We start from the raw sequence: 27269 nt of genomic DNA, 5'->3' as shown, positions 1-27269 counted from the left end.
CGTAACTGATACCATCTTTAATCTTCGCACCTTTGGTGTGGTCCGGAGCTAGCCAAGCAGTTTATAAATAGGGAGCGGAGACCGCTTTGTGAGCTGAAATGAGACTAGCGAGCGATAACAATCTTGAAAGTGCTCCAAGAGTGCGGTGAGCCGCGCGACGTCAAGGGCACTGTGATCTATTGCGCTTTTCATTACGACACACTTCTATTTGTGTATTTAGGCGATTGTCTTTTGTTTACGCTATTATCAGTCAGGGGTTTATTCACACAACCTTGAAAAAATTTTCGAATATTGTTATAAATTACCTAAAGCAGTCAAAAGGATGATATTTCCAGAGTAATTAATTTCTGAAATGTCTCTTGAATCCACATACGTATGTATGTAGTGTATGTAATAAGGGGTTAGTGTAAAGGTATTTTCGAATTTCGAAATTGTACAGCACGTAAAAAATAAAACCAGTATTTATTCAATTAATAGTATATTTATTTGTAAATAACTAAATCAAACTAACATTTAGCAATAAAATGACTCAGGTAGTACTTGCCAAAAGAATGCCTATCATTAAATTCTTTGATATTCTTCAGCGGCGTCCTGAGTCTATAATATATCGAAAATACGTGAACATCAAAATATGTTAATTTTAACAATAGGTAAAACAATGCACCTACACATGCGAATAGTGTTAGAAAGCTAAACCGCAGTAAATGTTTAGGTTGAATGTCACATAATACTAGGATTTTGAATAAAGCTTAAGTTTACACGTGGCTACCTGTCACAATAGTGAGATAATTACCATTTTCATTAAATTCTACGTACATATTAGGTAACGACATAGATACATTCGAAGATTGACTACAGACAAGATAATTATAGTATGCGTCGGTTTATACAAAGCGTTGGATGTTGGTGTTATTCCTTACAACGTGCCGTTCACAACGGCGGTAACTATGAGCGAACTAAACCTATGCGCAGGGGCCGGAAGGTTGCAAACCAAAACGACCTGACCATGTACCACTATTCATTACATACATTTTATGTACTAAGGTGCAATTTATTTAAAAACTGGTGCCTAGTTACTAGACATTAACTCACTAACTAATAATATCTCATGTACAGTATCGTAAAGCGACGCTATGTATGTAGTGGTAACAACCGCACTTGCAAGCGAACTGTCTACAACAGAATTACGATTATTTACGGACATTATAGTACTATATTGTTGTATATATTTTCGCAAAACAAAAACAATTAAAAAATATTAAAATAAAATATGTCCAATTACTTTCCATGTCGTTTGCCAAGTGCGATTTCAGCGCTTCATTATAAGATTACCAATGTCTATACGTACGTATCCCTCGGACTAGCAAAAGGAACGTTTCAACTTCAAAACTAAAACAAAAATATCGAATACGAGTTATAAAAAAATAAACCATTATGTACATGAAAATAATACAACCAGCGTATTAGCGCTATTTTGTAATTAATGTACCATTTCGTTTCTGAAGTAATTATTTATCTATACGCATCGTCTTAAAGTGGAGACTACGGGAGACTACGTTATTGCTTTTACAATAAAAATAAATTATGTAGGTCTACAGATCACGTATTCTACATTAAATAAATAAATAATAATTTATCTAACTAATCTACCTAAACATGAAGAGAATTACAACAAAATACTGAGAGTAAAGAGAAAAACAATATTTTTCAATATTATACAAAAATAAATTTCGTTCGACAAAAATAAATGATCATGTCAAAGATACATTGTTTTTCGAGATAAATTACGTAGTTATTTAATGTGGTTTTAATATGGCATAAATCTTGTTTTGTTTACTTTGTTTGAACAGTATATAGTTTGATAGTGATGGTCTATGAATGGCTCTGTTTGATTGGTACTATAACCGTGTAAGTTTGCGTTGCATGAAAGCTAGCCATTCGGGATTGCCATCGCTAATGTTCGTGTTTGACAGTGGGTGACTCGTTTATAGCACGCAGAACTCTTCGAGAAGGTTCCTAAGCTCCTTGTTGTGGGCGGCCTTGGATCCAGTGGCGGGGGCGGCGGCGGTCGCACGGCCGTGGTAACTGCAGATGAAGGAAAATTGAACATTATGCTGGTAATTTTTGTTGCACATAAAATAATATTGGACGTCAACAGATAATATATATTCCTGACAACGACTAAAGGTATAGGTTCGCTAAAAAAAAACAAATTCGTGTATAAAAACAGAGAAATAACATAAAAAAAAACATGTAACTTTAGCACCTTATATAGGGTATGATGATGATGATGTCCTCCTAGCCGATTATCGGCTACGGCGGCTGTTCTCATGTAAGGAGATTAGCCAACTACGCAAGACATATTATAGTGCACGAGCATTTGCGCAGACACAGGTGCACTCCCTATTCCTACACTCTCATAGCCCGATGGGACGGCAATCCGACACGACCGGAAAGAGATCAGGCGCAGGACCGACATTCACGTGCTCTCCGATGCACGGGTGAATCAATCACCACCTTCCAGGCTCCGGGCTGCTATGTGAAAGTCTTCTAAAACCCACAAAGCGATTTCGGCCCGACTCGGGAATCGAACCCGAGACCTCGGGTTCAGCAGCCGCACTTGCGACAGCTAGACCAACGAGGCAGTAGGGTATATAGGGTATGTAGGGTATAAGGTATATAGGGTATATAAGGTGCTAAAGTTACATGTTTTTCTTACATTGTACCAAACACATACGTACGTTATAAAAAAATATGTTAACTTTGATTAACCTTTATTTTTGTTATATAAAAATATAAAATACTATATATGTATACAAGTACTTGCAGCTTGAGTTCCGTTGCAATAACAGCATTCAATTAATTTACAAATATAAAAAGAGCTAAATGCAATTTGATCAGTGACAAATTGTAAAAGCGAACATTAAAATTCCAGTTATAGAACCACCGAGTCAGCTGTGTATAATTAACACAGAAGTTTTTAACTATAAACTCAAATTAATTATATTTAATCAAATCATTAAAAGACAGTCCCTTGACCTCCCATTTTCCTTAGTTACTGTCTTAAAATGGCAACGTCAAATCAAGCAAAACTGATCTGAAAATATGATGTACTCTGTGGGTCTGTAAACCGTTGGAAGAACCAATTATGTAATGATATAAAGACGAAAAGGATGGAGTGCTGCATGTAGCCAGGCCAGTGTAAAGCAATTGGAGTTTTAGAAGAAAAAGCACCAACTATTAAAAAATAGTTACTAATATAGTTTTGTTAAGTTTAATAAAAATTTTCTTATTGTGAAGCCAACTCGGTAATTCATTAAAATTTTCACTGATTCTTAGACGGTATTACGAGTTGAAATTCTTGCAAGCATGACGTGTGACGTCACAATAATTCTATTTTTTGCTAGTTTTCAACAGACTTTAAAAAATGGAGGAGGTTCTCAATTTGTATGTTTGTAATTGTATGTTTTTGTTTTCACCCTCAATTTGGCTTCAAAATAAGATAAGTAATTTGGATAGGAATTTAGCGTGATAGCGTGAATGTGTAACATCTATGCGTATCGGGGAGGGACGCCATATGCCGTGAGCTCACCTAACGGTGCGCGGCACTGGTTCATCGTCAACCGAGACAGGCTTCTCTTCCCGCCCGAAAAGCTGGCTAAACCAGTTACCCCTTTCAGGCTTAGCACTGCAACCAATAGCCAGATAGATTATGGCGTAACTCTTACGGCTATTCCCAATATTCTAAATACCTGCTGATTTACTTACTAGATATATAATTTTGATAGTTGGTCATACAAGAAATGTCATATCCCTATCTCTAGTAAGCAAATCAACACATAGATAAGTTATTGAAATCCGCCGTTAGTGCACCGTGTTAATTAAGGAAATACCATCGTATAATGTAATATGCGGGAATGTATACTAAAAGGATTGGTGAATTACCACACATGCAAATTTTAAAACCATGCAAGCCGAAAATTGTGAAACCGAAACTCAAGCTGCATTTTTTGACCACTGTTTAGAAATATTTATTCAGTTTCTTCTGTACGATAGGTTAGTACTTCAGAATAGTTTCCTCCCATATCTTCTTGGAACTTGTTCTTCTATACTAAGCCTGAAATAACTATCTACATAGTGCAACCAGCCATTTCTTCATTCCGTTATACCAAATTATTAGGTCTACTATTACTTCATTGCTATTTAAACTCCTACTTAAAGAATAATCCCTTGGGATCTTGTCATAAAATTGGTGCAGCAAATTACTCATATAGTTACAGGCATATTCTGAACTGCCTACATGCACATTTGCAAATAAACGTTGCTTTATTAAATTTTATTCCAAAAATTAAGTTATTTTCGTAATAAAGTCTACATACGTGACAGTCTTCTGGTTCTGCAATAGAGTGCGGAACCTGGGCTCGACGTACTGCCAGTAGCCGGAGTTCTTGTGCTCCTCCTGGCTCCATACGATGTTGGCATTCGGGTACTTCTCGATCTCGGCCTTGATCAGGTCGTAGGGGAACGGCGAGATTTGCTCAACTCTGTAGATGAAATGTTACATTAATTTGTGTGATAGGTTTATAATTCAGCCAATTTCAATGAGATTGGAAATTTTTGAATGTGGAATTCCCAAAAAGACTACATATTGACTAGCAGTGATGGAAACCATCTAAGAGTGGGAGAATAAAAGGGGCAAAGACGATGGAAAATAATTATAAGTTTTATACATGTTGGTTTTGTTCGCCTTATTCAGGACTTTCATACCCTTAAAAAACCATTCACCTAATGGTGTTCAATTTGGTGTTTTTAACTGACTTAAAAAATACGAAGAATAAGTAATTGTGTTCTTTTCAGCGTTTTTGAAAGTTATAGAAGTGTATGTATTTTTTTTTTTTCAACTGTTGATACATTACCTGACAATAGCAATATCCTTTTCGAGTCCCTTCTCGCGCCTGTGCTTGAGCAGGTCGTAGTAGACGCGGCCGGAGCAGAACGACAGCTTGCGGACGCCTTGCGGGTTCTGAGATGCCACTCCGTCGTCGGGAATCACTCTATGTGGGACAAAAACTTAGGTATTTTGTGTGCCCATTTGACACCAGCGAAGAAAATTAGCAGCACACTGTTGTGTGCTATTTAAAATGTATTGTAGTCTAAATGTTGGAATAACAATTCCAACATTTAAGTTAGTGCAAGTTACAACATTATTAATTTGGGAGTTACATGCTTCTTCTATTTCTGTTCGTAAAATTAGGTCACCCTGTACACTCTTTTTTCGAGGTTTCGTAATTGATAACCTTTAACTTTTACAGTCTTTTCACATTAGCAAATTTTCCGAGCGACATCGCCCGATTCGTGCAGGTGATGATTGACAACTGTGCAAAAATTAAGTTAAAAACCGCCCAACATCGCCTGTACAAACCGAGCGGCATCGCGCGAAAACACTCAAATATAAAAAGCCTTATAAAATCCAGTTGTTACCTTCTGAAGCTAGATCCATCCTTCATCTCGTCGAAGGAGGACTTGGCCTCGGGGTGACGCAGCAGCGACTTGGGCGTCATGAGGATGAGCGGCTTGCGGAAGGGCAGCGCGATCTGTCGCCGCAGGATGTGGAAGTACGACGCGGGAGTCGAGCAGTTCGCCACGATCCAGTTGCAGTCGTGGAGTTGACGGACTGTGTGTAAGGAGAAGCTATTTAAACATCGATTTGAAAGAAAAGTAATTGAACCATCGTGGTTTTTTTTTACACAAAAGTTCCAGAATATAAATATTGGCTTAAAATTAAAGTTCCTTTTTCGATCACAATCTAAAAAAAACGAATTCACAACACCGATTTTACAAAGTATTTTTTTATACAACAATTATAACTCACTTGACATTCTGTACGTTTTAATCCTTTGACATTTCTATAATTTTGTAATATTATTGTAAGAATATAATGTAATTAGAAAAATTGATTGCCTAAAGACTGTATAAATATTTGCACATGTATTTAGGTAATGATACAGTGCACTCTATATCCATATGTAACATCTTTTTTACCTGTATTATGCAAATAAATGATTTGATTTGATTTATAAAAGTAGGACTCGTTTTACTTTTTATTCAAAACCCTTTCAGATTAATTTGCTGCTTTTTACTATTTTTACAATAAACATGAAACTAAAGATAACTTACCTTCGTAGTCAGGGCTTTCAGGTGGCATGTAGTCGGGGTCGTCGGCGCACATCTGCAGGAACCTCTCAGGCCGGGCCGACGAGTGCTCGGGACCCTACAGAATTACAAAACAAATTACGATTAAGGTGTCGGTAATAAAAAGTGTGTTCTCTTTTTATGCTATCTAAATTAGTAAGTAACTTCTTCGTCGCTACACTTGGACTGGCCGCTGGAGATGAGCTGGTCGCTGCTGTACTCACCATGCCCTCCATGCCGTGCGGCAGCAGCAGCACGAGGCCGGACTGCCGCACCCACTTGGACTGGCCGCTGGAGATGAACTGGTCGATGATGCACTGGGCGCAATTGTTGAAGTCTCCGAACTGCGCCTCCCACAGGACGAGAGCGTTCGGGTTTGTTACTGAGTAGCCTACTTCGAAGCCGAGGACACCTGGATTACAAAAAGAGAAGGAAAAAATTATAAATAAATCGTAATTTATATTTTTGCTGTGTCCAGTCAGACTGGAAGATCGGTGATGTGTGTGTAGGTAACTCACCGTACTCGGAGAGCGAGCTGTTACAGACGGTGTAGGGCGCCTGGTCGGGGTACAGGTGGCACAGCGAGCAGTACGTCGCCTTGTCCACCTTCTGGTGGTGCAGCACGTGATGTCTGTGATAAAGTAAAGCGTCACTGTGATAAACTAATTCGATAAAGAATGATGGAGAAAGAAAAACTAAAAAACGTGGTATACCACACTCAAAAGAAAGAATATTCCTGTAATGTAAGTAAGTAGAAATTATGAAGCCTGTCGATCCAAACGTCTTCCAAAATGGAGAAAGGTGTCATGTTTGACCTCTTTACATACTTTTTATGTATTTCTGTAAAGTAACTTTTTCTTTTTAATTTCTATTTTTTTTTTCGCCTTAATCGAACAGACTATTTAACATTTTCAGATATCCGCATTCAGAAAAAAATACTTTACTTGAAAAACAGCAATCAACCTCACAATTACACTGACTGCTACTGACCTGTGTGAGAAGGTGCCTCGCTCGACGTCCTCTCCGGACAGCCTGACGTGGATGCCTTCCTTAAGCAGGGAGCCGAAGGCCATGGCCTCTCCCAGCGCCCAGTCCACCTGTCTGTTCTCCACCATCGCCATGCGAGCCTTCAGGATACGCAGCAGACCCTTGTGGATCTCGAACTCAGCAGCGTTCGGGGGAGGGGATGAGAAACGTTTGCCGATGTGCACTAGAGTCTCTTCTACAACGCCGGTTGGGGACATCTGGGAATGTTAATGTTTTATTAATAATTGTTTGGGGAATAGCAAAAGAGAGCAGGGTGATGAATATCTTAAACAATGTATTTACTTTCACTATCTTTCAGGACGCAAGCTGCTTAAACTAGTCCTATTGGAAATCAATAAGGGTGGGGAGGCCTTTGTTCGGCAGTGGACATCCTAGGATTGAAATGATGATGATAGTATATGAACCCATTCCCGATCATACCTACCCGACATACTTCACGGGCCGGGTAGGTAAGAGGTAAGAAAATAAACTTTTGTAAGACTAACTTTCTCAATTCTACAATTACTGTTATTTTAATTGAAGTTAGCTATTTCAAACAAGTCACAGCAATTTTTTCATTACCTTAAGGGGGTCCTTGCCCTCAAAGAAGCCAGACCAGGGCGAGTCGAGCCAGTCCTTGAACTTAATGTGGGTCTCTTGCTTGGCCTGAGTGTATGCGTCTTCGCAAATCTTCTCATATTTGTCTTTTACGTCTTTCACTTCCTCGGCGGTGACTACTCCCTCGCTGATCAGTTGATCGGCGTACTTCTCGAGAACTGTATATAAAATTGACATTATAGCCTAGGAAACTAGTATGTGACGTGATATCCAGGCTGATAGGCTGAAGGTGTTACAGTCAGAGAGTGTAAATCAAAATATGTAGTTATGATTAAAAAGTGTTTTTGTGAATTAAGTTAGTTTTCAGGGCACGAATGTTCTTCTGCCTTTACTTTTATTCTTAGCTGGCATGCAACATTATGTTTCACTTAAGATTAAGCTATCCAAGAACTTGTAGAAAGAGAAAAACAAGACCATTATTGTCCCATCCTGCTTTACAAAAACACAACTTACCGGGCTTAGTCTTATGAATCTTCTGGTACATAAGGGGCTGCGTGAACATGGGCTCGTCGATCTCGTTGTGTCCGTTGCGGCGGTAGCTGACGATGTCGATGACGACGTCCTTGTGGAAGGTGGCTCGCCACTCGGCCGCCACGTTGCACACGTGCATCACCGCCTCGGGGTTGTCGCCGTTCACGTGGAAGATCGGGGCGTTTACTACGCGGGCCACATCTGGAGAGAATGTAAGAAGTAAGTAGGTGTTCACGTTCATTTACCGAATGAAATAACTAGGACTATTGTGCATATATTTTAGTAACACAGTTCTAGAGAAATCAAATTATTGACGCTGTAATGTCAGAATTAAAATATGATACTATATGTCAATACTAAGAGCCAATAAACAACATCCTAAAGGATTTCGCTACAGTGAGCTTGTGCCGAGCGTACCCACACTTCAAAGCTCCATAAGGGTGTTACCACACCAAACGATCGATAGTCGATCGATGCCATTGATGCGTGTATGATAAAGAATCGTCTTGATATTAAGTTCACGCTGTTCAAATGCATAATCAAGACGCTCGCCTAGTGTGGAAAAGGTGAGAGAATCATTAAAAATTTCAGCAAGGACAAAAGTTCGTCTATTCAAATATTCAAACTATTTTTACGATCTATATTTTTAATACACAAACTCACCGGTACAGTAAGCAGAAGAGCGGGAATGCCTGGGGTCGGTGGTGAAGCCGATCTGGTTGTTGACGACGATGTGTATGGTGCCGTGCGTGGTGTATGCGGGCAGGTCCGATAAGTGCATGGTCTCGAACACCACGCCCTGCCCGGCGAACGCTGCGTCACCGTGGAGGAGGAGGGACATGACCTACAGTGGATAATAACGTGGTTAGTTGTCGTTTATGACGGCTATAAACTTCCAATTTCAACTGTACAGTCGAACTGTTCAGTTAAAACCTACTGTGAGGCTGTATGAAACAGGGGCAATAGACGGTATTAGTTATACTTATCTTCAACTCTAAAAAAAAAATCGGTATGTGACCTGAAGACATGCCCAGTCAACAATTATTTTTCATAAAGTTTGTTGATCTGATTTGGATAGGTTTACGACATTTAAAATATTCCTAGTCATATAAGTTTTTGTTATTTTTCATTTTAAAGATGATAGTTACAATATTTGAGAGCATTCTAAACTTTCTGGAACATAGAAAAACATCAGCTATTTTTATTCATCCTTTGGGACCATAAAAGAATCATAAAAATAATAATCCATCATAATACACATACCTTCTTGCCCTCATTATCACCGCGGTAGAACTGTTCGGCACGGGTCTTGCCCTGCACGATAGCATCCACGGCCTCCAAGTGAGACGGGTTGGCGCAGACAGCCAGACGAATGTTCTTGTTTGTCACACGGTTAAGACGCTCGATGTATGTACCTAAATGGTATTTCACGTCACCAGAGCCCTGGAGAAATTAATAAATATATTTAAAATGTGTTTTGTTGGAAAATTAAATCTATACGTACCTGAAAACCCACTGCGCCATAATTAATACGTACAGACGACAGCACATCAACCTACATGTTGAATATGTATTGAAGGAATTTGACAGATTGCTGTCAAATTCCTTCAATACATATTCAACCTTATCACAATAGTGGAAGGTTGATATTCGATTGATAAAATTTGACAGATTCGGGTAAGTCGACCTGCTGGCGTATGTACTAAATGATTGGCGGTACATAGCTCCAGTTTTTTTTTTTTTTCTTGAGTGTTTTGTTTTTGCTAAAGAATGTTTTTGAATATCGAATAGAAAAATACTTACGTCATCTTCGGCTTCGAGGGCGGCGAACTGAGTGAACAGCTGGTGAAGAGGTTTGCGGCAGACGTTAGCTACCACATTCAGACGACCTGAGGAGGACAGTTTCAATGAGAATATGATTGCTGTTGCTTTTGAGCAAAACTCCTATTTAGCTCTATTAGGATATAAATGAAGTTTTACAAATGAAATAATATCTCATTGAGAAGTATGGAAGAAGACAAGATGACAAATATTGTTAGACGCAAGAGAATAAAAAATATTTTTTCTTTAACAGAATACAAATATTGTCACATTTACGGGCTCCAATTTACTTGTAAGCAAGTTCCCTTTAACTAATAATTTAGTATGAACTCCAAGTTATAGATAGTTCAACTCAGATTTGCGCGCGGCCCTATGTGTGCGTCGGCTTGTAAATATACAACTTTCATTCGTGTGACAGTGACGTCGTCCGAGCATGACGTGTTCTCATCGCTTTTTGTTATGGGTACAGTCGTTTACGAAAATGTCTAGTTCTTCACGGAGAAAATGTTTTAAGGAGTCAGGTAGCGTTTCAAAAAAATGAAACAACATTCAAAGCTTTTTATTATTACATTTTACAGTTTATCATTATTTTCTCATACGGCTTTTCAAATTGACATTGACAGTATCTAAGAAATAAATGAAGTGAAATATCTAAGATGAATTAAATACTCCTTACATATTTTCTAGCTCGGGGTACGCGGACAATAAATAAATGTGTGGACTAAGAATGTAAAAGACCTATAGTTTAGTATAATAATGGAAACAAAATGTGTGGGGAATTTTAAAAAATTATGTTGCTTCGCATAATGTCGACCAAAATAAGACGGAAATAATGAAACTCATAAATGAACGTTTAAGTCAAATTGATGAAGGGATGTTGGGTAATACTTGTCGACATGTACAAAAGAAAAAAGAAGAATACTATAGACATTTTGACATGGAGTCAGAATTTAGAATTAACATTGGTGAAAGTAGCGAATCCGAAAATTCATCATTTGATTTTTCAAGTAGCGATACAGAATCATTATAAATAAATAAACTAAATTACGTAATAACTGTACTTTAAACAGCCGTATACAACCCCTAAATAACTGTATTTGTACCCGACTGTACCTCTTGTCACGCACACAAAGTCACTGTATATGTACAAGGGTTACCCACACATAGGGCCGCGCGCACGACTGAGTTGAACTTACTATACCTCTATGGGGCATGCCCATGATGATGGACTCAACACCAAGACGAGTGGAGACATCGATGACCTGCTTCATGGCCGGGATCAGGATCTCGCAGCCTTCCAGACCGAAACGCTTCTCTGACGACCATTTCTTCGCCAGGAAGTTCTCGAATCTGAACATATAAACACGTTACTCGCATTTTTAGAAAACATATTTTTATTTTAGGAATGACTCGTGGAAATCAATGGATTATGTTGAAGTACCTAATATCTAGCAACTCTCTCTTCTAACATATGAAGAAAAAAAATAGCTGACATTGTCAATGACGATTGCAAGAAATGGTAAAAACCCACGATTATAGTAAGCAATCATCATCATCATCATCAGCCTATAGCAGTCCACTGCTGGACATAGGCCTCTCCAAGTGCACGCCACTGAGATCGATTTTCGGCTGCTCGCTTCCAGCTAATCATTTCGTAATTCAGTGACGCGCAGAAAAAAATGATATGTTAACACACCTACTATTAATCTGTATTAGTGTTCTATTATCATTAGATTTAATCTTTTATAGTTTTAAGTTATCATAAAACCACTTAAAAAGCAGTCTACATTATGATGATGATTACAACTGGTTTTCGTCAAAATTTGGAAATGGTTTTTATCTATTCCAGAATACTAATGAGTTTGCATATTACCTAGCTGGTATAATATCGATTTTCCCAGCACACTATTATGCATAATATTTCTAAGGCCTCTCTTATCTAACATATTTACCGAGTGCATTGTCGTCAGGCCAGGTAAAAGGCTTGTATAACGCCATTTAGTACAAACAAAGAGGAAATCTCGTCATTACACGAAACGTTAATTTGCAGTAATTGGCAATTGTCCGTCAAGTGCTCCACTTTGTGACAACGTAATGTGATTGTTCACACTCCACAGAAGTAGTCACACTAAACATGATTGTAACAAGGTTATGAGTGTGTTTTCCACTTATACAATGTTTTAAAAAGAGCTTCAGCTTCTATGGGTGACATTTTATCATCATACCATCATCAGGTTAAAAAGGATTCAAAGTATGCAAGATGCTAACTAGTTCAGAGTACTTTTGTAAAGATTCTTGGAGACTTATTTTTATTTTTCTTTTGCATGCCGTAAGGTAGAATGTGTTGGAACTATGCATAAATTTGACATCTCATTTTGTACCCATATTCTCTGCAAAATAAACGATTTGATTTGAATTGACTTGAGATTTTGGGTTAGCATCTAATCAAACCCCGTAATACTAAATAAAACTAGGTGCTGTCCATTTAATGTTATAGTAACTAAGGTACATTTTTACCTCCTAAAACACTATTATGTTTTTGGTAGCTTGAATTTGACTCAAGGTGATATCGATCTTGGAGCATTGATAATATTGATATAGTATAGACAGAAATAGCCATGAAGAAGTATAATACCATGTGTATTGTTGTATAGGCGAGATTAGATATCAAACAAAAGTAGCAAATCATAATATGAACCTAAATTACCATTGAAACTTGGAACCTTTTAGATCCTCCCAAAGGATACAACTGGTATTGATATTGCAGTCCATGAAAAAGGAATCCCTTTTGGAAGACCAAATGCAACCGAACACTCATCAATCAATTCCGATCCCAATGTGTTACACCTTCATGTATGTATGTATTTATGTGTTTCTGACACCACGAAACTGTATAGCGCTCGCCCTATTTTTATAGGTTTCAGCGAGTGACGGAGGGGACCACATGCGCATATTTGTGCTAAATTAGTTGAAAAGAGCCATTGACACGCCATTTCCATTAAACAGTATAACTTACCCAGCGGATCTGGTAAGACGTGCAAGGATCAACCTCTTCTGGTCGTTACTCATCTTGCCGACGTTGGGAGGCTCGATGCGTTGCCTGATCCAGTTGCATTGTTCCAGAGAGTTGATAAACATGAACTCGATACCGATGTTGTTGCAGTAAGCCTGTTCTAGACGGTTCAGGATCTCTCTGAAATGTAATAAAACGATGTAGAGGAAATCGGCAAGTAAACCCTCGAAATTTATTAGACCCTGAAAGCTGTGTGTCTGGAATGTATCTAATTAGAGAAGGGATTCGTTTTTGACAAACTTCCAATAGAAAGTTCTTTCTTAATTTGAATTTTGTACGATTATAGATCGATTGGTTTGTCAAGAAAAACATGAAATCGGTTATAGGTGAGGTTCGTTCAATTTAAAAATTGCCATAACATAATTGATTTCATACATCAAACATGTTCGTGTACCTAATTTAGAATAGGATTTATTTTAGAATAGGATTTAGAATAGTTAATTTGTACCTATTTTAGAGAAAGCGTAACTATCGCAAATATAGTGTTACCTAAAAATACAAATTAGCTTTTTATTTACTGGGATTAAAATCCAATCAGCTGTTGCAATCGTTATCGAGGAAAGCGATAAACTTTCAACATAGGCGTGGTTGAAAGACAAGGTTAAGGTCCACACAATAATATTGATAACAAGGCTTTATCTACATCAACACCTGAGATTATACACATCTTTTTGCGTCGAACTTCGATTTAGTAGACGATTATTGTCTGATTCCTTGAAGATAGTTTCAGACCCCGGATTAGATAGTGTATTGTCGAATTGGGGTTATTGATTAGATTAGAATGTTTTGTACACTCTTGGACAAAGTGCCTAAATGTATACCTTGAGACAGTCCATTGTACTAAGCAGTATAAGTAAAGCTTTTTGCGTGGCATGTGGCATACCTTTCACTTGTTCTTAACTTAATAATTAAACATAATTATTTTTAATAACTCACCTCAACGGTAACGCTTTCTCTTTTTCGCCAATGAAAGTCGTTGATGGTAATTTGAACACTCTGTCCATATCAGCTTCATCTAAAATATATAAAGCGCAATCAGAGTACGAACGTTATAATCAGTAGTTCTTCTTAACTACCCAAGTACGATGCAACATTATATGAGAATGTCTAACCCTTGATGAAGCACAAAATAAAGCAAATTGAAAGATATCATATCCCTTTACTAGGTTCTTTTCTAGTTTTCGTTACAACATCATCCCATGATTTTACGTTCATACAGAAATGACAACTTTACAAATACACGGTGCATCAATATAGTATAGATGTTATGAAAGTAAACTTTGATCAGCATCAACAAAGTGTTGTTGTTTACTTAAGTGGAGAGCAATTCTTTGGAAAGTTTCCAACACCGAATAAAATGCTGAAGACAACTAGTGCATCCTTCGATGCCAAACAACGATATAGATTTATATCTGTATACACCACAATCAGAAATATAAGTACTTTTATAATAATAAAATATGTACAATTATAGTAAATGGATATTCCATAGATAAATACAGTTTCATGCAGTAAATAGATACATGCTAATGCTCATACAATCTAGTAAATACAGGCATGCCACCAATATAATAATAATAAATAAACTATGAATATAATCGTGCAGATCATGAATACTTAAATAGGTATAGAGATGAGCAACTGTGCGTGCGAGCCGAGGACCTTGTGCGTTACATCCACATAACTTATGATCTTGTAGTTATGGCTACCAGCTTTCGAATCGATTTACGAACAGACATAATTAAACAGAAAATAAAAACGCAAATAAAAATAAACGCGACCATTGACATTGTTTTAACTTTGACGATAAATTCTGTTCATAAAAAGTCCAAATAATCCGACTGCAACAATGGAATAATAAAACTCAATTATTGGTTTTGTGCCAATCTGCATTAGTGAAGAATTACTGCCTAGGAATATAATCTGATAGGGAAAATCCACCCGGAATTACATCATATTTACATTTAGGAGTTTGAATTTTTTGAGTGTTGCAAATGGAAAATTGTAGCCGAACATTGCTTCGCCGCCATAACTACCTACTCATGAGACAACGAGCGACCATGGTGCTTTCTGTATTTCAGGTTCTCGTGTATTCTTACCAAACCTGTAGCTGTTGTGAATCACCTCCCGTTTGTTTTTACCGATCAAAGCGCTGTTCGCTATTTCCAAAGGGTCGAGATTCGCTATGTGATGTCCCCGGATCTGTTTTTTAGTGCACAACATTCTCATTTAGCGTGTATTATGTAACTGCCGATACGATTGGGTAAAAAATAAAAATAATCAAAAAACATAAAATATTAAAGTCCTTGATAATATAAGTATAGCTTGAGGCATGTTCCCTTGCTTCAAAATAAAAGGTTTTTTGGGGATTAGTGAGTTATTTCGCAGAGCTCGACTGCAGCTGGTTAGAATATAATAGATAAATATTATGTCATATATGGTGCTGATCTGGGAGCAAAACATAATGTCCCTGTGGTTAAGCAAGAGTGGTATAATATTCAAATGAAGCAGTTTAATATAGTGGTTACAGTATTATGCCTACCTAAATACCTGTTAATTTCTAACATCGAACATTTCATATAATCATGACAAATCTATTTGGCAAACCTAAGTTAGTTTATTCTATCTACGACTAGTTTAGTAACTTAGTCTTATGTGTATTTTACAATGTATTATGTATTTATAAACAAGTTTTCACTAAATAATGATAAGTAGGTACTATACATGTTATTTAGGTTCCTAAACACAGGATATTTTTGCTATTAACTAACTGTCTTACAAATGTCGTCTTAACTTGTAATACATACCAAATTATACTAGACTTTCATGACTACGTGTCCGACCATTTACCAACTTTATGATCAAAGATATAAAGTTGAAAATTGGCTGACCAAAATATCTAGGCTATTTAATTCCACCTGTAGTTTGTGTACTACGCTCATCCTGACATACATTTCTGTGTGTATTTGTGTGTAAATATCCGAACAGTCGTAGCATGTCCTTTGGGCATTATTCTATTTAAGTGTTGTCCTAGTTTTCATTTAAAAAAATATATATTTTACAATTCAAATTCAATCTTTCATCTTTCTAGTAAAGGAATATGACGATAAAGCGATTTGTTAAGCAGCTCCTTAATACCCAAACCATAATTTGTTAATACTTATAAAATAGTTACTTTTCCACTGACACAACACAACAATGTGGAAAAACAAACAGTCATATTCGGTTAATTAGTAACATTTTAGTATGACCGATGTGTTCAAAAAGCTAGTCTCAATTATTTTAATTATGCCAATTATTTCATTAACAGCAGTTTAAAATGTCAAAAAAATCTTCCATATTCAAAATTTTCCTTTTCCATAACTACTTTTTAGAAGTTCTACAAACCAAGCACCATAAAGCATAACTAACTACAGACGGTACAATAGAGGTAAGTGTAAGGAGGCGCGTGGACGCAGGACCATATCCGCAATCAGACGGTGCAAGGTGTGGTACCGAGACTAACCCCCTACTAGACCGCGCACCGGACAAGACACGAGTAACGCGTTACTCAGCACTTGAACCCTGTTGATGTCAAATGGACAGACACTAATTAATTATTTGTTTGGGTTTACAATTCACACATAAACTATCTTATCTTGGCGCTAATGATGTATAATTGCGAAGTCCATTTGACATCAGTGCTCTCGATTGGAATACGTGATAGAGTTTCGTCCATACCGAATCTGACGTGTTGTCTAATGACGGCCTCGTTTGCGAAGGCTCGCAAGCCGCCGTGCCATTCGCCACTGGATGTGGGGTCCCCGGTGGCGATGCCCAGCGGGTCTAACTGCGCCACTAGGTGACCACGAGACTACATCCAACGTAAAAAAGATATTCGTAACAAATCAATCAAAATTTTGTCCCCTTCGTTGAAATATCCCTTCATAAGATATATTTAATATAAAGCGGCCATACATACGTACACCCGTTGCATATTTTACTTAAAGAAATTATGTACCTACATATATGCGAGTAGTATTATCATTAAGGGTAGTTGGAGAGACTGGAAAGTTTATAAGATTGTTACGCAATATAGATGTAAAAAAAAGAAAGCTGAAAAGATAATTTATAGACCTCAGTATTCCCACAAACGTGCAATTATTGGCAGCTCCTGGCCATTTAAATATCGTGTGTTAAAACGACAGATAGACAGACATTAAATTATTTCGTTTAATTTAGATTCTTGTACTATTTTGAGACTAGCATTTTATGTCGGTCTTGTTATTTTTGCATGAACAAATGAAGTAATGAATGTTCTCATGGATAATTATATTTTGAATTTATAAATATGTAATTATTTAATGTTTGGTTTTGTTATATACCTGTTTATTATTGAATGTTGAATGGTTATTTACTTTGTTAGGATTATTTTTGGTGACTAAAACTGCTTGAAATCAAAAACTACAGCAAAATAAAACTTTTGGTCTCAATCGACAGCGAGTATTATTACACACATGCATATGCAAGAACAATTTCCTCGAACAAATAACTATTACACAAGCAGTGTAGTTAAACAAAATGTGTTATCTACAATACGAGACGCACGTCATATACGCATAAATCAAACATTTAAAGTTTGAGGACAACACTATAACAGTGATATATCAAAGATGCATTCATTGTATGGCGATGTGGTGTTCTGCAAGGTGTAAAGCTACACTATCATAGCTAGACAAGGCCACATCTGAGCATTCGTGGCATTCTCCCATAAGCATGACTAGTTAAAAATATGTATGTGTGTTATAAAATCGCTTACGAAACACAACAGTCAGTGACACGCAATGCAAAGTTGATAAAAACGATACGATATACGAGTGTTGCGTCCAATTACGACAGCGACATATCCCTCGTGTCGTGCGTACCAAAATTGAAATATTTCCTCATGATGAGCTCGGAGCTTGGGCCGCGCATGCCTAGCTGAGGCAGGTTGGCCGTGGTGATGCCGAGCGGGTCCACGTCGGCCGCCAGGTGACCGCGAGCCTGTCACGCACCCGCCACCACGTCACATTTTAGCCCAAATCGCAAACGTCCACCGCCTAGCGACTACACACAACCGCATCCATACGATGCCACTTCAACCACCGAATAAATTACAAAATTGATTCAATCATAGAAGATGTTTTCGTCGCTAGGCAGTGTAACAGAATTTAGACTTGACAGTACGAATAGTCTTGAAACCGCTATGCCAAATGTTACACACGCAGTACCAACGACTGTTTGTTGTAAAAAATACATAGTTTTAATGTGTACATATTGATACTTCCTAACCAACTAGGACTATCAAATTAACAAAATTAGAACAACTAAACATTGTGTGGTAACAAAAACATAAATAAGGCACGGGAAAGTCTACTGTACCTAGCGTGACCTGTTGCATAAAATTGCATTTGTCTTCATTTGAGCACAACCTAAAATGATAATACTATTAAGCTGCTCGTAAAAAGTGTAAATAAATAACAAACTACCTAAACCCTATTTTAAGTAAATGTGTTTAAAAACTGGGAACAAAACAAAAGGGAAAACACATCAGGTAGGGGAGCTTATGACCGAAAATAGTACAAAAATTATTTGAATTTATTGGAGTTAAAATATGTGACGTACATAAGCTCCCTCGGTTCAGGACAAATCACGTGTAAGGGACAAAAAGTGCAAACAATAATGAATATTGTACAAGAAATCGTTGCAGTGATAAGATAGGAATATTTGTCACCTGGTAACTTCTGATGATAGCCTGCACTGCCAGATGGTCATCGATGATCTTCTCATTGATTGGCGATCCTGTTAAACCATAAATTAGTTTAAAATTAATCTGATAAACCTCCTTAGGACTGTTAAGATAAGCTTCATCTTCTATCGAATAGAGGTTCATAAAGTAAAACCTACTTGGTCAGATTGCAAAAAAAGTAGATGCAAGAACTCAACTAAAAATGTTTGACTCCACTGTAGTAAAATACAATAATACTCAATTGTTTGTATAGCTTTCTACAGTTGGGTACTGTCTGCAATCGCAGTAAAGGTAAACTTTTCTACCCACCCAAGATGCACGCTTTATTTCAGCGAAAGGTCAAATTGGTTAAGTCATTGAAATAATACATTGTAGTCATTCAGTAGAAAGTTCTAGAACTATTTCTATAGAACAAACCTGCAGCGATAGATGGCATGCCAGCGCCGGAGGGTACGAGCGATGTGAGAGGGACTTCATTCTTGTTGTATGGCGCCAAGTTGGGCGGCGCGGTGTACGCCGACCCGGGTTGAGCGCCATTCGTCGCATTGCGGAAGAATGCATCCCATGACTAGAAAGGTTAAATTCAGTTATTGCATTTTTTTTAGAATTTAAAGGAGATTTTCATATAAAGAAGATAATTGATTTGGTGTGGACTAAAATCAGTACAGTCCAGAAATATCTGATTTAGTAATTCCTTTCGTATGAAAATTGAAACCGTTAAGCAGAAATGCAGTATGACGTAATGCGGTGTTTGTCCCAGAAAAAGAAGTCAGTAACGAGGTTGGGAAACACCCAGACCAGACCGTAAAAATCGATAACACTTAGCATACGTAAGTAGGTAAGTACACAACTCTAAAAACCAGACATGCCTTTTCGTCATAACATAAAACGTCTGTGTTTTCCTGTTCCAAATTAATTGTGATTTAAGAAAAGACCGTAGATAGCCATAACGATTTGTGGTATTAATAAATCGTTAACGTCATACGTCAATAGTGCAACGTCACGCACCAGACATGGCGCGTGCTCTTCTAAATAAAATGACGCAAATTCATAAATAAGTACATCAGGTATTGTTAAAACTGTTACTAAGTAGATACGCTATTGTCATGCGTGATAATAATTTGCTTAAGATGCATGATACCGCGTGAGGCGCGCATCACTTATCTTTTGAACAGTGATTTTACAGAAGAATAATATTTGAATTGAGGAAAGCTGAGACTTTGAGTGATAACTCAAATTCATTGTAATCAATCACGAATAATCTGATATTGTCCATACTCTGTCAGCTGCGCCTATCTTATGTGTAAAAATTTCTCCTCATATGTTTTTTCTTTTCTTGGGAACTGCATAAACAAGGAATTGTGTAGTTCAATAAAGAAACATACACAACCAGGAATTGGAGTATTTAACACCAACAGAATGACTTAACCTTTGGTTGCAAATTCTCAGAAACCAGCACATAAAATGGGCATACAACATTGGTGTTCATAACAAGCGACAATTCTTTGCTGTAGGCGTGTTCGCGATCATTTCAACTCAGACCTTCCTAGAATTGATCCAGCTAAAAGAGATAATTCAAAGCTAGTTACAACCGCCTCCGTTTAGTAATCACCTGCGAATTGGTAATGCACGGATCGTCAGTTCACACTTGTTAACATCTCCTTTCCTTATACTACGTAGAAGATTCATTCGGCGTCCTTGACCTTGACTTTCATTGTCCATTTACAAATAAACTGCTTATTGTAAACATTTTACGATGGAATATTATGTCCAAGAAAGAAAAAACATAATTTTCTTGTGACAGTGATATTCCCTTCCTATTGGTTGCTGCATCAAGATCGTATTAGGCGTACATTACACAATAGTCCATCAATAGTGTACCTGTCTATCGATATAAACGAATTAATAACAACAGTCTAGGCCTCGTCTAGACAAGACGAGCCTATGCTACCCGTAATTGGAAGAACAATTTAGTACAATTTATCGCTCAAGTGTTGAATCAATATGTTTGTTTTGTTCCAGCCAATCTTAATAGGTTATTTTTTTTAAGATCATACGACACATGTAGGCAATGGTCTCTTAAAACGGTTATTTATTAACTGAATATTTTTCTGCACATGTGTGTTGTAATTTCAAGTACTATAAAATGTGACATTGAGACTCACTTTAGCATTTAGAATATTTGCTATTTGAGTTTCCAAATCATCTATTTGATTGCTTTTATTGGCGCCAATGCTAGCAAGCTTTCTATAGATATCTATACATCAGTTTCCGGATGCCATTGACGCATTACATTGATCTTAGATCACACCTTTTGATTCGTAGATAGCTGTGAAAACTCTAAGATAACACTAGGATGCTTGTTCATATAAAATGGTTATCTTATCACGGACGTCTGTTCAACAATATCCGCAGCGCTATCACGGGTAGAAAATACAGATTACTAACAAAACGCATCATAATGATATACACATACAACTTAATCTCTAAGTCTAGAAAATATTTACACACTTCATGCAGTAATGTCTAATATCTACTCGATTTCATTGTACAAAAAACCCTGAAGCTAACCTGCGTTTTCCCAAAATATACTATTTTCCATCCTTAATTATTATCCCCGATCCCAACAAACTAGAATATTTTATGCGAAAAGTTAAGGACAAATAGAGGCCCAATTAAGTGTAGGTGTTATAAGTTTGATTGCTATGCATGTATCTCTGTGGCAGCATAGTTCTTAAACGGATTTACCGATTTGCATGAAGATGTTTTTTTGAAGCTAGCTTTCCCTGTTATATTCATGCTTAGGTCTTAATGATGGGGCTCAGTAAGCGCGAAACTGCATTTGTTCAAGGCAAGAGTGGTAAGGCTAGAACTCAGTGCGTCACGTTCCGTACTTAGCATCTAAATCAGTCTGTGGCAATCTCTCAGCCATGATGTATCGTTAGGGGAAAATATCTTAACGGTCACGTTATTAGGTGTCAGTGTCACGTAACTAACTTACGTCACATTACTGAATACACAGGGTAAAGTAGAAGGTAATATCGATATGATAATATAACCTGCATGATTTATTTGCTACGTAGACCCTATTTTATAAGTATTTAAATATTTTATCAGTGCACCTCATTATTTATTTTTAATTCTCAAGAAACAACGACCTTCAATCAACATAAACTTTCCATTTAGAATAAGTATCTTTTATTTTAAAGCCAATTTATTACTTCACAGCGCAACCAATTATTCTGGTCATTCATTTCGATGTCAAGGCAATATTGTAGATACATAATAGATGTCAAGACCTATTGTTATAAAAGTTGAGAGCAGTCATTTTAGTTTCGTTAGGCACTCTTTGCATTATGTATTTGTCCTTGGCTGTTATTTCGATGATACGGCGAACGTGTAAACTTTCATCTTGGACTGTACGACGTACTTATCGAGCGATAGATAAGGCAGTAATAAAAATGATTTTCCATCCGGGCCATATGCCGCTGATTACGAAAATCATAATTGCTAAGCACTGCGTATTAAAGTGATGCGAAACTTACCGCGTGAACAGAACTGGAGTCAGCGAGCCATGTGTTGTACATAGTCTCGACGTACGCCGAGCTGGAGCCATTGAGGAAGGGCTCTGCGGCCGCCGAACTGGTATGCCTGAAGTTGGTTACTGGCACAGCAGTTGTCTGTATTAACAAAAGGAAATTATTATTAATGAAGTCTATTTAAAGAACGACTCGTTTATTTCCACATTCAATGCCGGTACCGGTATTCGACAAAATATCTAAGCACCTTAACATACGGTCGATTGCGTCAACTGACGTCAACATGCACAGAATACTACAGCCTGTTTTTTAAACACATTCAAACATGAAAATAAATCTCTCTTCTGGCAAACACATTTCGCTTGGCATACCTCCAATTGTCTTTGTAAGCCAGAATTCGCTATACATAATCAAGTTTCTGTAGATATCGAGCAATTAACGCAATCACAAATTAAGTTGGAATTGTCTGGGTTAAAAAAACAACAAGGTGACAGTGAGATAACGATGTAGAACAAAGTTTATCAGAGTAACAAAGGGGCTCGGCCGTCTCGTCACGAAGATACTGAAACTAGAGGCGGGACTAGCACGCCGGTTACACAACAAACAATACTCATAACAGGTAGGTATGGTTGGTCTACGAACAAATCGATCGTCTCTACAAATAGACCACTGCAGAAATTCTGATACTAGGAATTTTCTCAGAATCATTTTTAAATTGTTACTTGTAAAGCAGAGACAATTATGATAATAATTCCCGTAAACACCAGGGGGTTTTGGTAGTCAGACGGCAATTCGTTTAGGGCATTTATAGGAAATCAATGTCAACCATTTCAGGGTGGTTTGAACTTTTTAAGAAAACTGCGACGCTCAATGACGTTACAGTTGGAAGTCAATAGGGGTAGCATGCGTTTAGCAGTGGAAATCCTGAAGCTGAATTTATGAAGGATGAATAACGTGGTTTTCTTGGTTTACTAGAAGGCAAGAACATTGGCGACTTTATGAACCAAATTCATAGCCGAAGGTATCGAAAAAGAGATTATGCACCTGTTTAAATATGAGCATTATATTGAACCTATTTCAGGGACAGTTTATAATGAAGTCTAGCCATTATGTGGGATTATTGCGCGCCGTTTAGCAGAATAATACCTAGTCAGAACGTCCCGCCCAGATATAATTGAAACTTGGGGATTTATGAATTCGGCGAATCATTTTTATCAACTCCTACATATTTTGTCAAAATAACCGAATTCTGCAGAAATGTGTGAGAACAAAAAAAAACAAGTTTGTTTGTACGCAGATAATTTTGATTCTACAGACATTACGGCGAAAGAAGATAATTTCCATAAAATACTGGTAGGTTGGTAAAGGATAAAGTAAATACTACGAGAAATGCGTCACCTTGTTTCCAAGAACTTTCGTCATAAATGCTTTAATAAGGCCATCGTTTAAATTAAAACAGGATAATAAGGAAATATAATATACCTACCTATCAGGAAAGGTAATTGTAGTGACCCTTAAATACTTCCGATTATTACGCTGTTTCAAAAATACTTTTTAAGGTGATGCAGTAGGTACTAAATATCAAATGACAAAATGTATCCTCAAATAGATAGTGATGATAGATTATGTTAGTGACAATCCAAAAGCCAGCACTTTTTCTGACAACAGAATATCATACCTTACATCACCTTTCTTATGAATTTTCATCAAATATGCAAAAATAGGGCTGTCTATAACTTAATCCTTTCTTTATTTAAGTGGGATAACACTAAAATGACACATACTAATCTAAGGCAGTTACAAACTAGTGTAATCGAGTATGTGCTTCTGACGACAAGACACGTGATGTGACTCACACTTTGTCGTTATGACGCCCATGCTAGGCGTAATCAAGTAAAAAAACTCCTATCATTAATCTGTTGTAATGCATTTATATTTTATATGTTATGCATTTAATTAGATACTGCCTGTATGGGCTGTATGTCATTTGACAAGGTCACAGTTTACTGTTAGTGACCATTGCCTTAACCTTGAACTTATTAGTGAAGAGCTGACGAATGTTTTACGTGTACTTTTGACGTACCTATGTTACATAAGTTTAAATAGGGAAGTAAGGATATTTTAGGGATCCTTATAGCATGAGATCTATACTTAACAATATGATGTAGTAGGTAGAGGAAACATTTTATCATATTTGTTTGTACCCTAAACTAGGTACAGAACCAAATTTAAAAAAAACTACTGGGAAGTCCCTGGACAACATTCGTTATATTTTATAAGGTTCTTTTTTTCCTTGGAATTATGAGTCATGAAGATAATAATTAAGAGCAGTAAATATAAAAATACTTAGAATTTAACAGAAATTAAGAAAACTTACCTGGGGTCTGTTCAGGAGCCATGAGGCGAACCTGTCGTTGCTGCCAACTTTATTTGTGACTTGAAAAATTACCCTCGCACGATGCATGATTGTCTCGTTCTAGTGTCAGATCTGTAAACAAGAGTTATTCAATGAACTGCCAATCAGAGTGTCTATCATATCACCATGAGTTGCAGTTTTAAGTTCAACTTATAAATATTCATGACATAAATGAAATGTTTTTTTTTACTGTTGTTAAATATGTGATGTGCCTGGTAAGGTGTAATTTTCCAAAGAAAAGGAGCAGTCAGTAATAATAAGGTTCTACATAATAGAAGAGTCCATAATACAGGATATTAATTCTCACAAGGTTGTATATAAATAGGAAATAGTAAAAATAAAAGCTATTGTCAGCATGAGAGTGTTATTCCATAAGGCGCTTGTGTAAGTTATTTCCTGGGAATATTTCTTTCTCCTGCTTTCATTTACTTTTTCATTATGAGAAGCAGTGGGTAGGAAAAAGTGAATGCTTAAGAAATAATGACATAAAAAAAGACATTTTACATTGCTTGCAGTAAAGATGTAAAAAACAAGATAAAATTCACATTAAATAAATATGCTCTACATGCAAAGAACTAAGAGATAATAAACGTGAGAATTTAGGACACAACATTGTCAATGTCAGAGTAACTGGCACATAGAAATCTGTTGCACTGAGACAATTCTTTATTCACCGTTTAATTACTTAAACAAGGTAATGAAGAAAAGAATAATTAATTTAATGAAGTTTAAGAAAGGAATTACAAAAAGGGAGGACAATTTTATTTTGACATAGAAGTTTGTATGTTGAAAATTACCAATAGGACTGAAAAATTTCCTGACTAACAATAAGGTGACAAATCGCTTACATATAACATGTAGTATGCATACTTGAGCTATATCATAGCCTGAAGCTAGTACATAAAAGGTATATAACAAAAATATTATATACATAGGTATTTAGCCGTATGCATCCGGAAAGATGGGCCACTATTGTTACCCAGTGGACACCCCAAGATGGACACAGCAGGCGGGGTAGGCCCCGGAAGAGATGGCGGGACAAACTGGATGCCTACTGTCGGGACTGGTGGACTCGATCGAGGGATCGAAAGGTGTGGAAGCGGGATGGGGAGGCCTTTGCCCAGCAGTGGGACATTATAGGCTAGTAATAAATAATAAATAAATAGGTATTTATAAACAAAATAATAAAGGCATAATTATAGTACATACTACCTTTCCGTCTACTTTCTAGTATGTACAAATTTGGCAGGTAGTCAAAACTGTTATATAGATGCACTACATGTGTGGTAAATATATTTAGACTATATTAAATAGTTCAAGGCCATAGTAGAAATCACTTGTGTTTACATGAACAATACTTAATTTTTTTTTCAGAAGTACTTAAAGATTTGAAATTTTAGAATACAAAACAGAAGCACATATGGATTGATGAGAGGTATTAAAAAAATATATAATTTAAAAAAATATATACAATGCTTGTATCAGCTTATAATGATAATAATCTATATCAGCATAAACAAGACTAAGTTGGATTTTTACATGTAATCCCTTTACATAAACATGAATAAACAACTGAGAAAAAAGCATACAGACACCTATTCCACACATTGGTCAAAGAAAACATTGGTAGAGATGAAAACAGATGTTAGTGGAATAGAAAGGAGATAGTAAATTCTGTAATAATGTCGTGATCCTCATAGATCATGCACAACTACTTTCTAAAACAGATAAATACCCGCCGGATTATATAATCATTTCAATTCAGTCCCATTTTCCATTTAAATGAGCTTAGAGACAAATAATACAGAACAGGGCACTGCAGTTTTCCTAACCTCTTTTACACTCATTGCGTCATATAATGCGGAATTTCATTAAGTTAGAAAAGAAAACTCAACATACCTGATAAACTTTAACCACACTAGAATATTTTACAGAAATTTGAACTGATCAATACTGAAGTCCCGTGATTCAAGGTTATATAACTCACTTTTTCACGTACCAAATGTGATAGGTATGTTGCGTCGAAGAACTGCTGTATCAAATATGTATCCGTTCCTATTTCATCGTACCCGTTTCGATATTATTCCCTAAGTTTATTTTATCTTGAGCAATAATTTACCTTTGACACTATTCGAATGTGTAGTAAATTGTCTTGTCTGGCAAGCACAGTCAAATTTGATTGAAAGAATTCAAAAATTCATGCTTTTCGCTGATTCGTCGCTGCCGTCGTCAATCGTCTCGTCGATTCTCGAAAGGTGGACTGTCAAACAAGCTGTCAAATTGAAGTTCAGTGTTCACAGGGTAAAATAATGAATTTATTTCTATGGCTGATATTCTCAAACCTTT

General features: G+C 36.8%; 1 protein-coding gene across 9 annotated transcripts; it reads right to left on the bottom strand.

Annotated features, from left to right (window-relative positions):
- Nucleotides 1–461: 461 nt before the first annotated feature.
- On the bottom strand, nucleotides 462–27190 carry LOC124630848 (2-oxoglutarate dehydrogenase, mitochondrial). 9 transcript variants are annotated; one of them, XM_047164872.1, is made up of 23 exons: nucleotides 27043–27190; nucleotides 24885–24995; nucleotides 22514–22648; nucleotides 19386–19536; nucleotides 18954–19021; nucleotides 18106–18223; nucleotides 14138–14216; nucleotides 13145–13321; nucleotides 11330–11478; nucleotides 10111–10196; nucleotides 9571–9750; nucleotides 8971–9151; nucleotides 8290–8508; nucleotides 7801–7994; nucleotides 7183–7436; nucleotides 6711–6823; nucleotides 6417–6604; nucleotides 6178–6271; nucleotides 5482–5674; nucleotides 4917–5054; nucleotides 4380–4544; nucleotides 3593–3688; nucleotides 462–2085 (listed from the first exon to the last, which is right to left on the bottom strand). In XM_047164872.1, exons 2-23 carry the CDS (start codon nucleotides 24969–24971, stop codon nucleotides 1986–1988), a joined length of 3165 nt encoding a protein of 1054 aa, XP_047020828.1. In that variant the 5' UTR covers nucleotides 24972–24995; nucleotides 27043–27190; the 3' UTR covers nucleotides 462–1985. The 9 variants fall into 9 exon arrangements, with proteins under 9 accessions (XP_047020828.1, XP_047020823.1, XP_047020829.1 ...); XM_047164867.1 differs by lacking the exon at nucleotides 18106–18223 and adding an exon at nucleotides 16922–17054; XM_047164873.1 differs by lacking the exon at nucleotides 18106–18223 and adding an exon at nucleotides 15301–15403.
- Nucleotides 27191–27269: the final 79 nt, after the last annotated feature.

Source organism: Helicoverpa zea, chromosome 5, assembly GCF_022581195.2.
Source record: "Helicoverpa zea isolate HzStark_Cry1AcR chromosome 5, ilHelZeax1.1, whole genome shotgun sequence".
Lineage (NCBI taxonomy): Eukaryota > Metazoa > Arthropoda > Insecta > Lepidoptera > Noctuidae > Helicoverpa > Helicoverpa zea.
The sequence above is the reverse complement of the archived record's forward strand: the minus strand, read 5'-3'. Positions and strand labels throughout refer to the sequence as shown.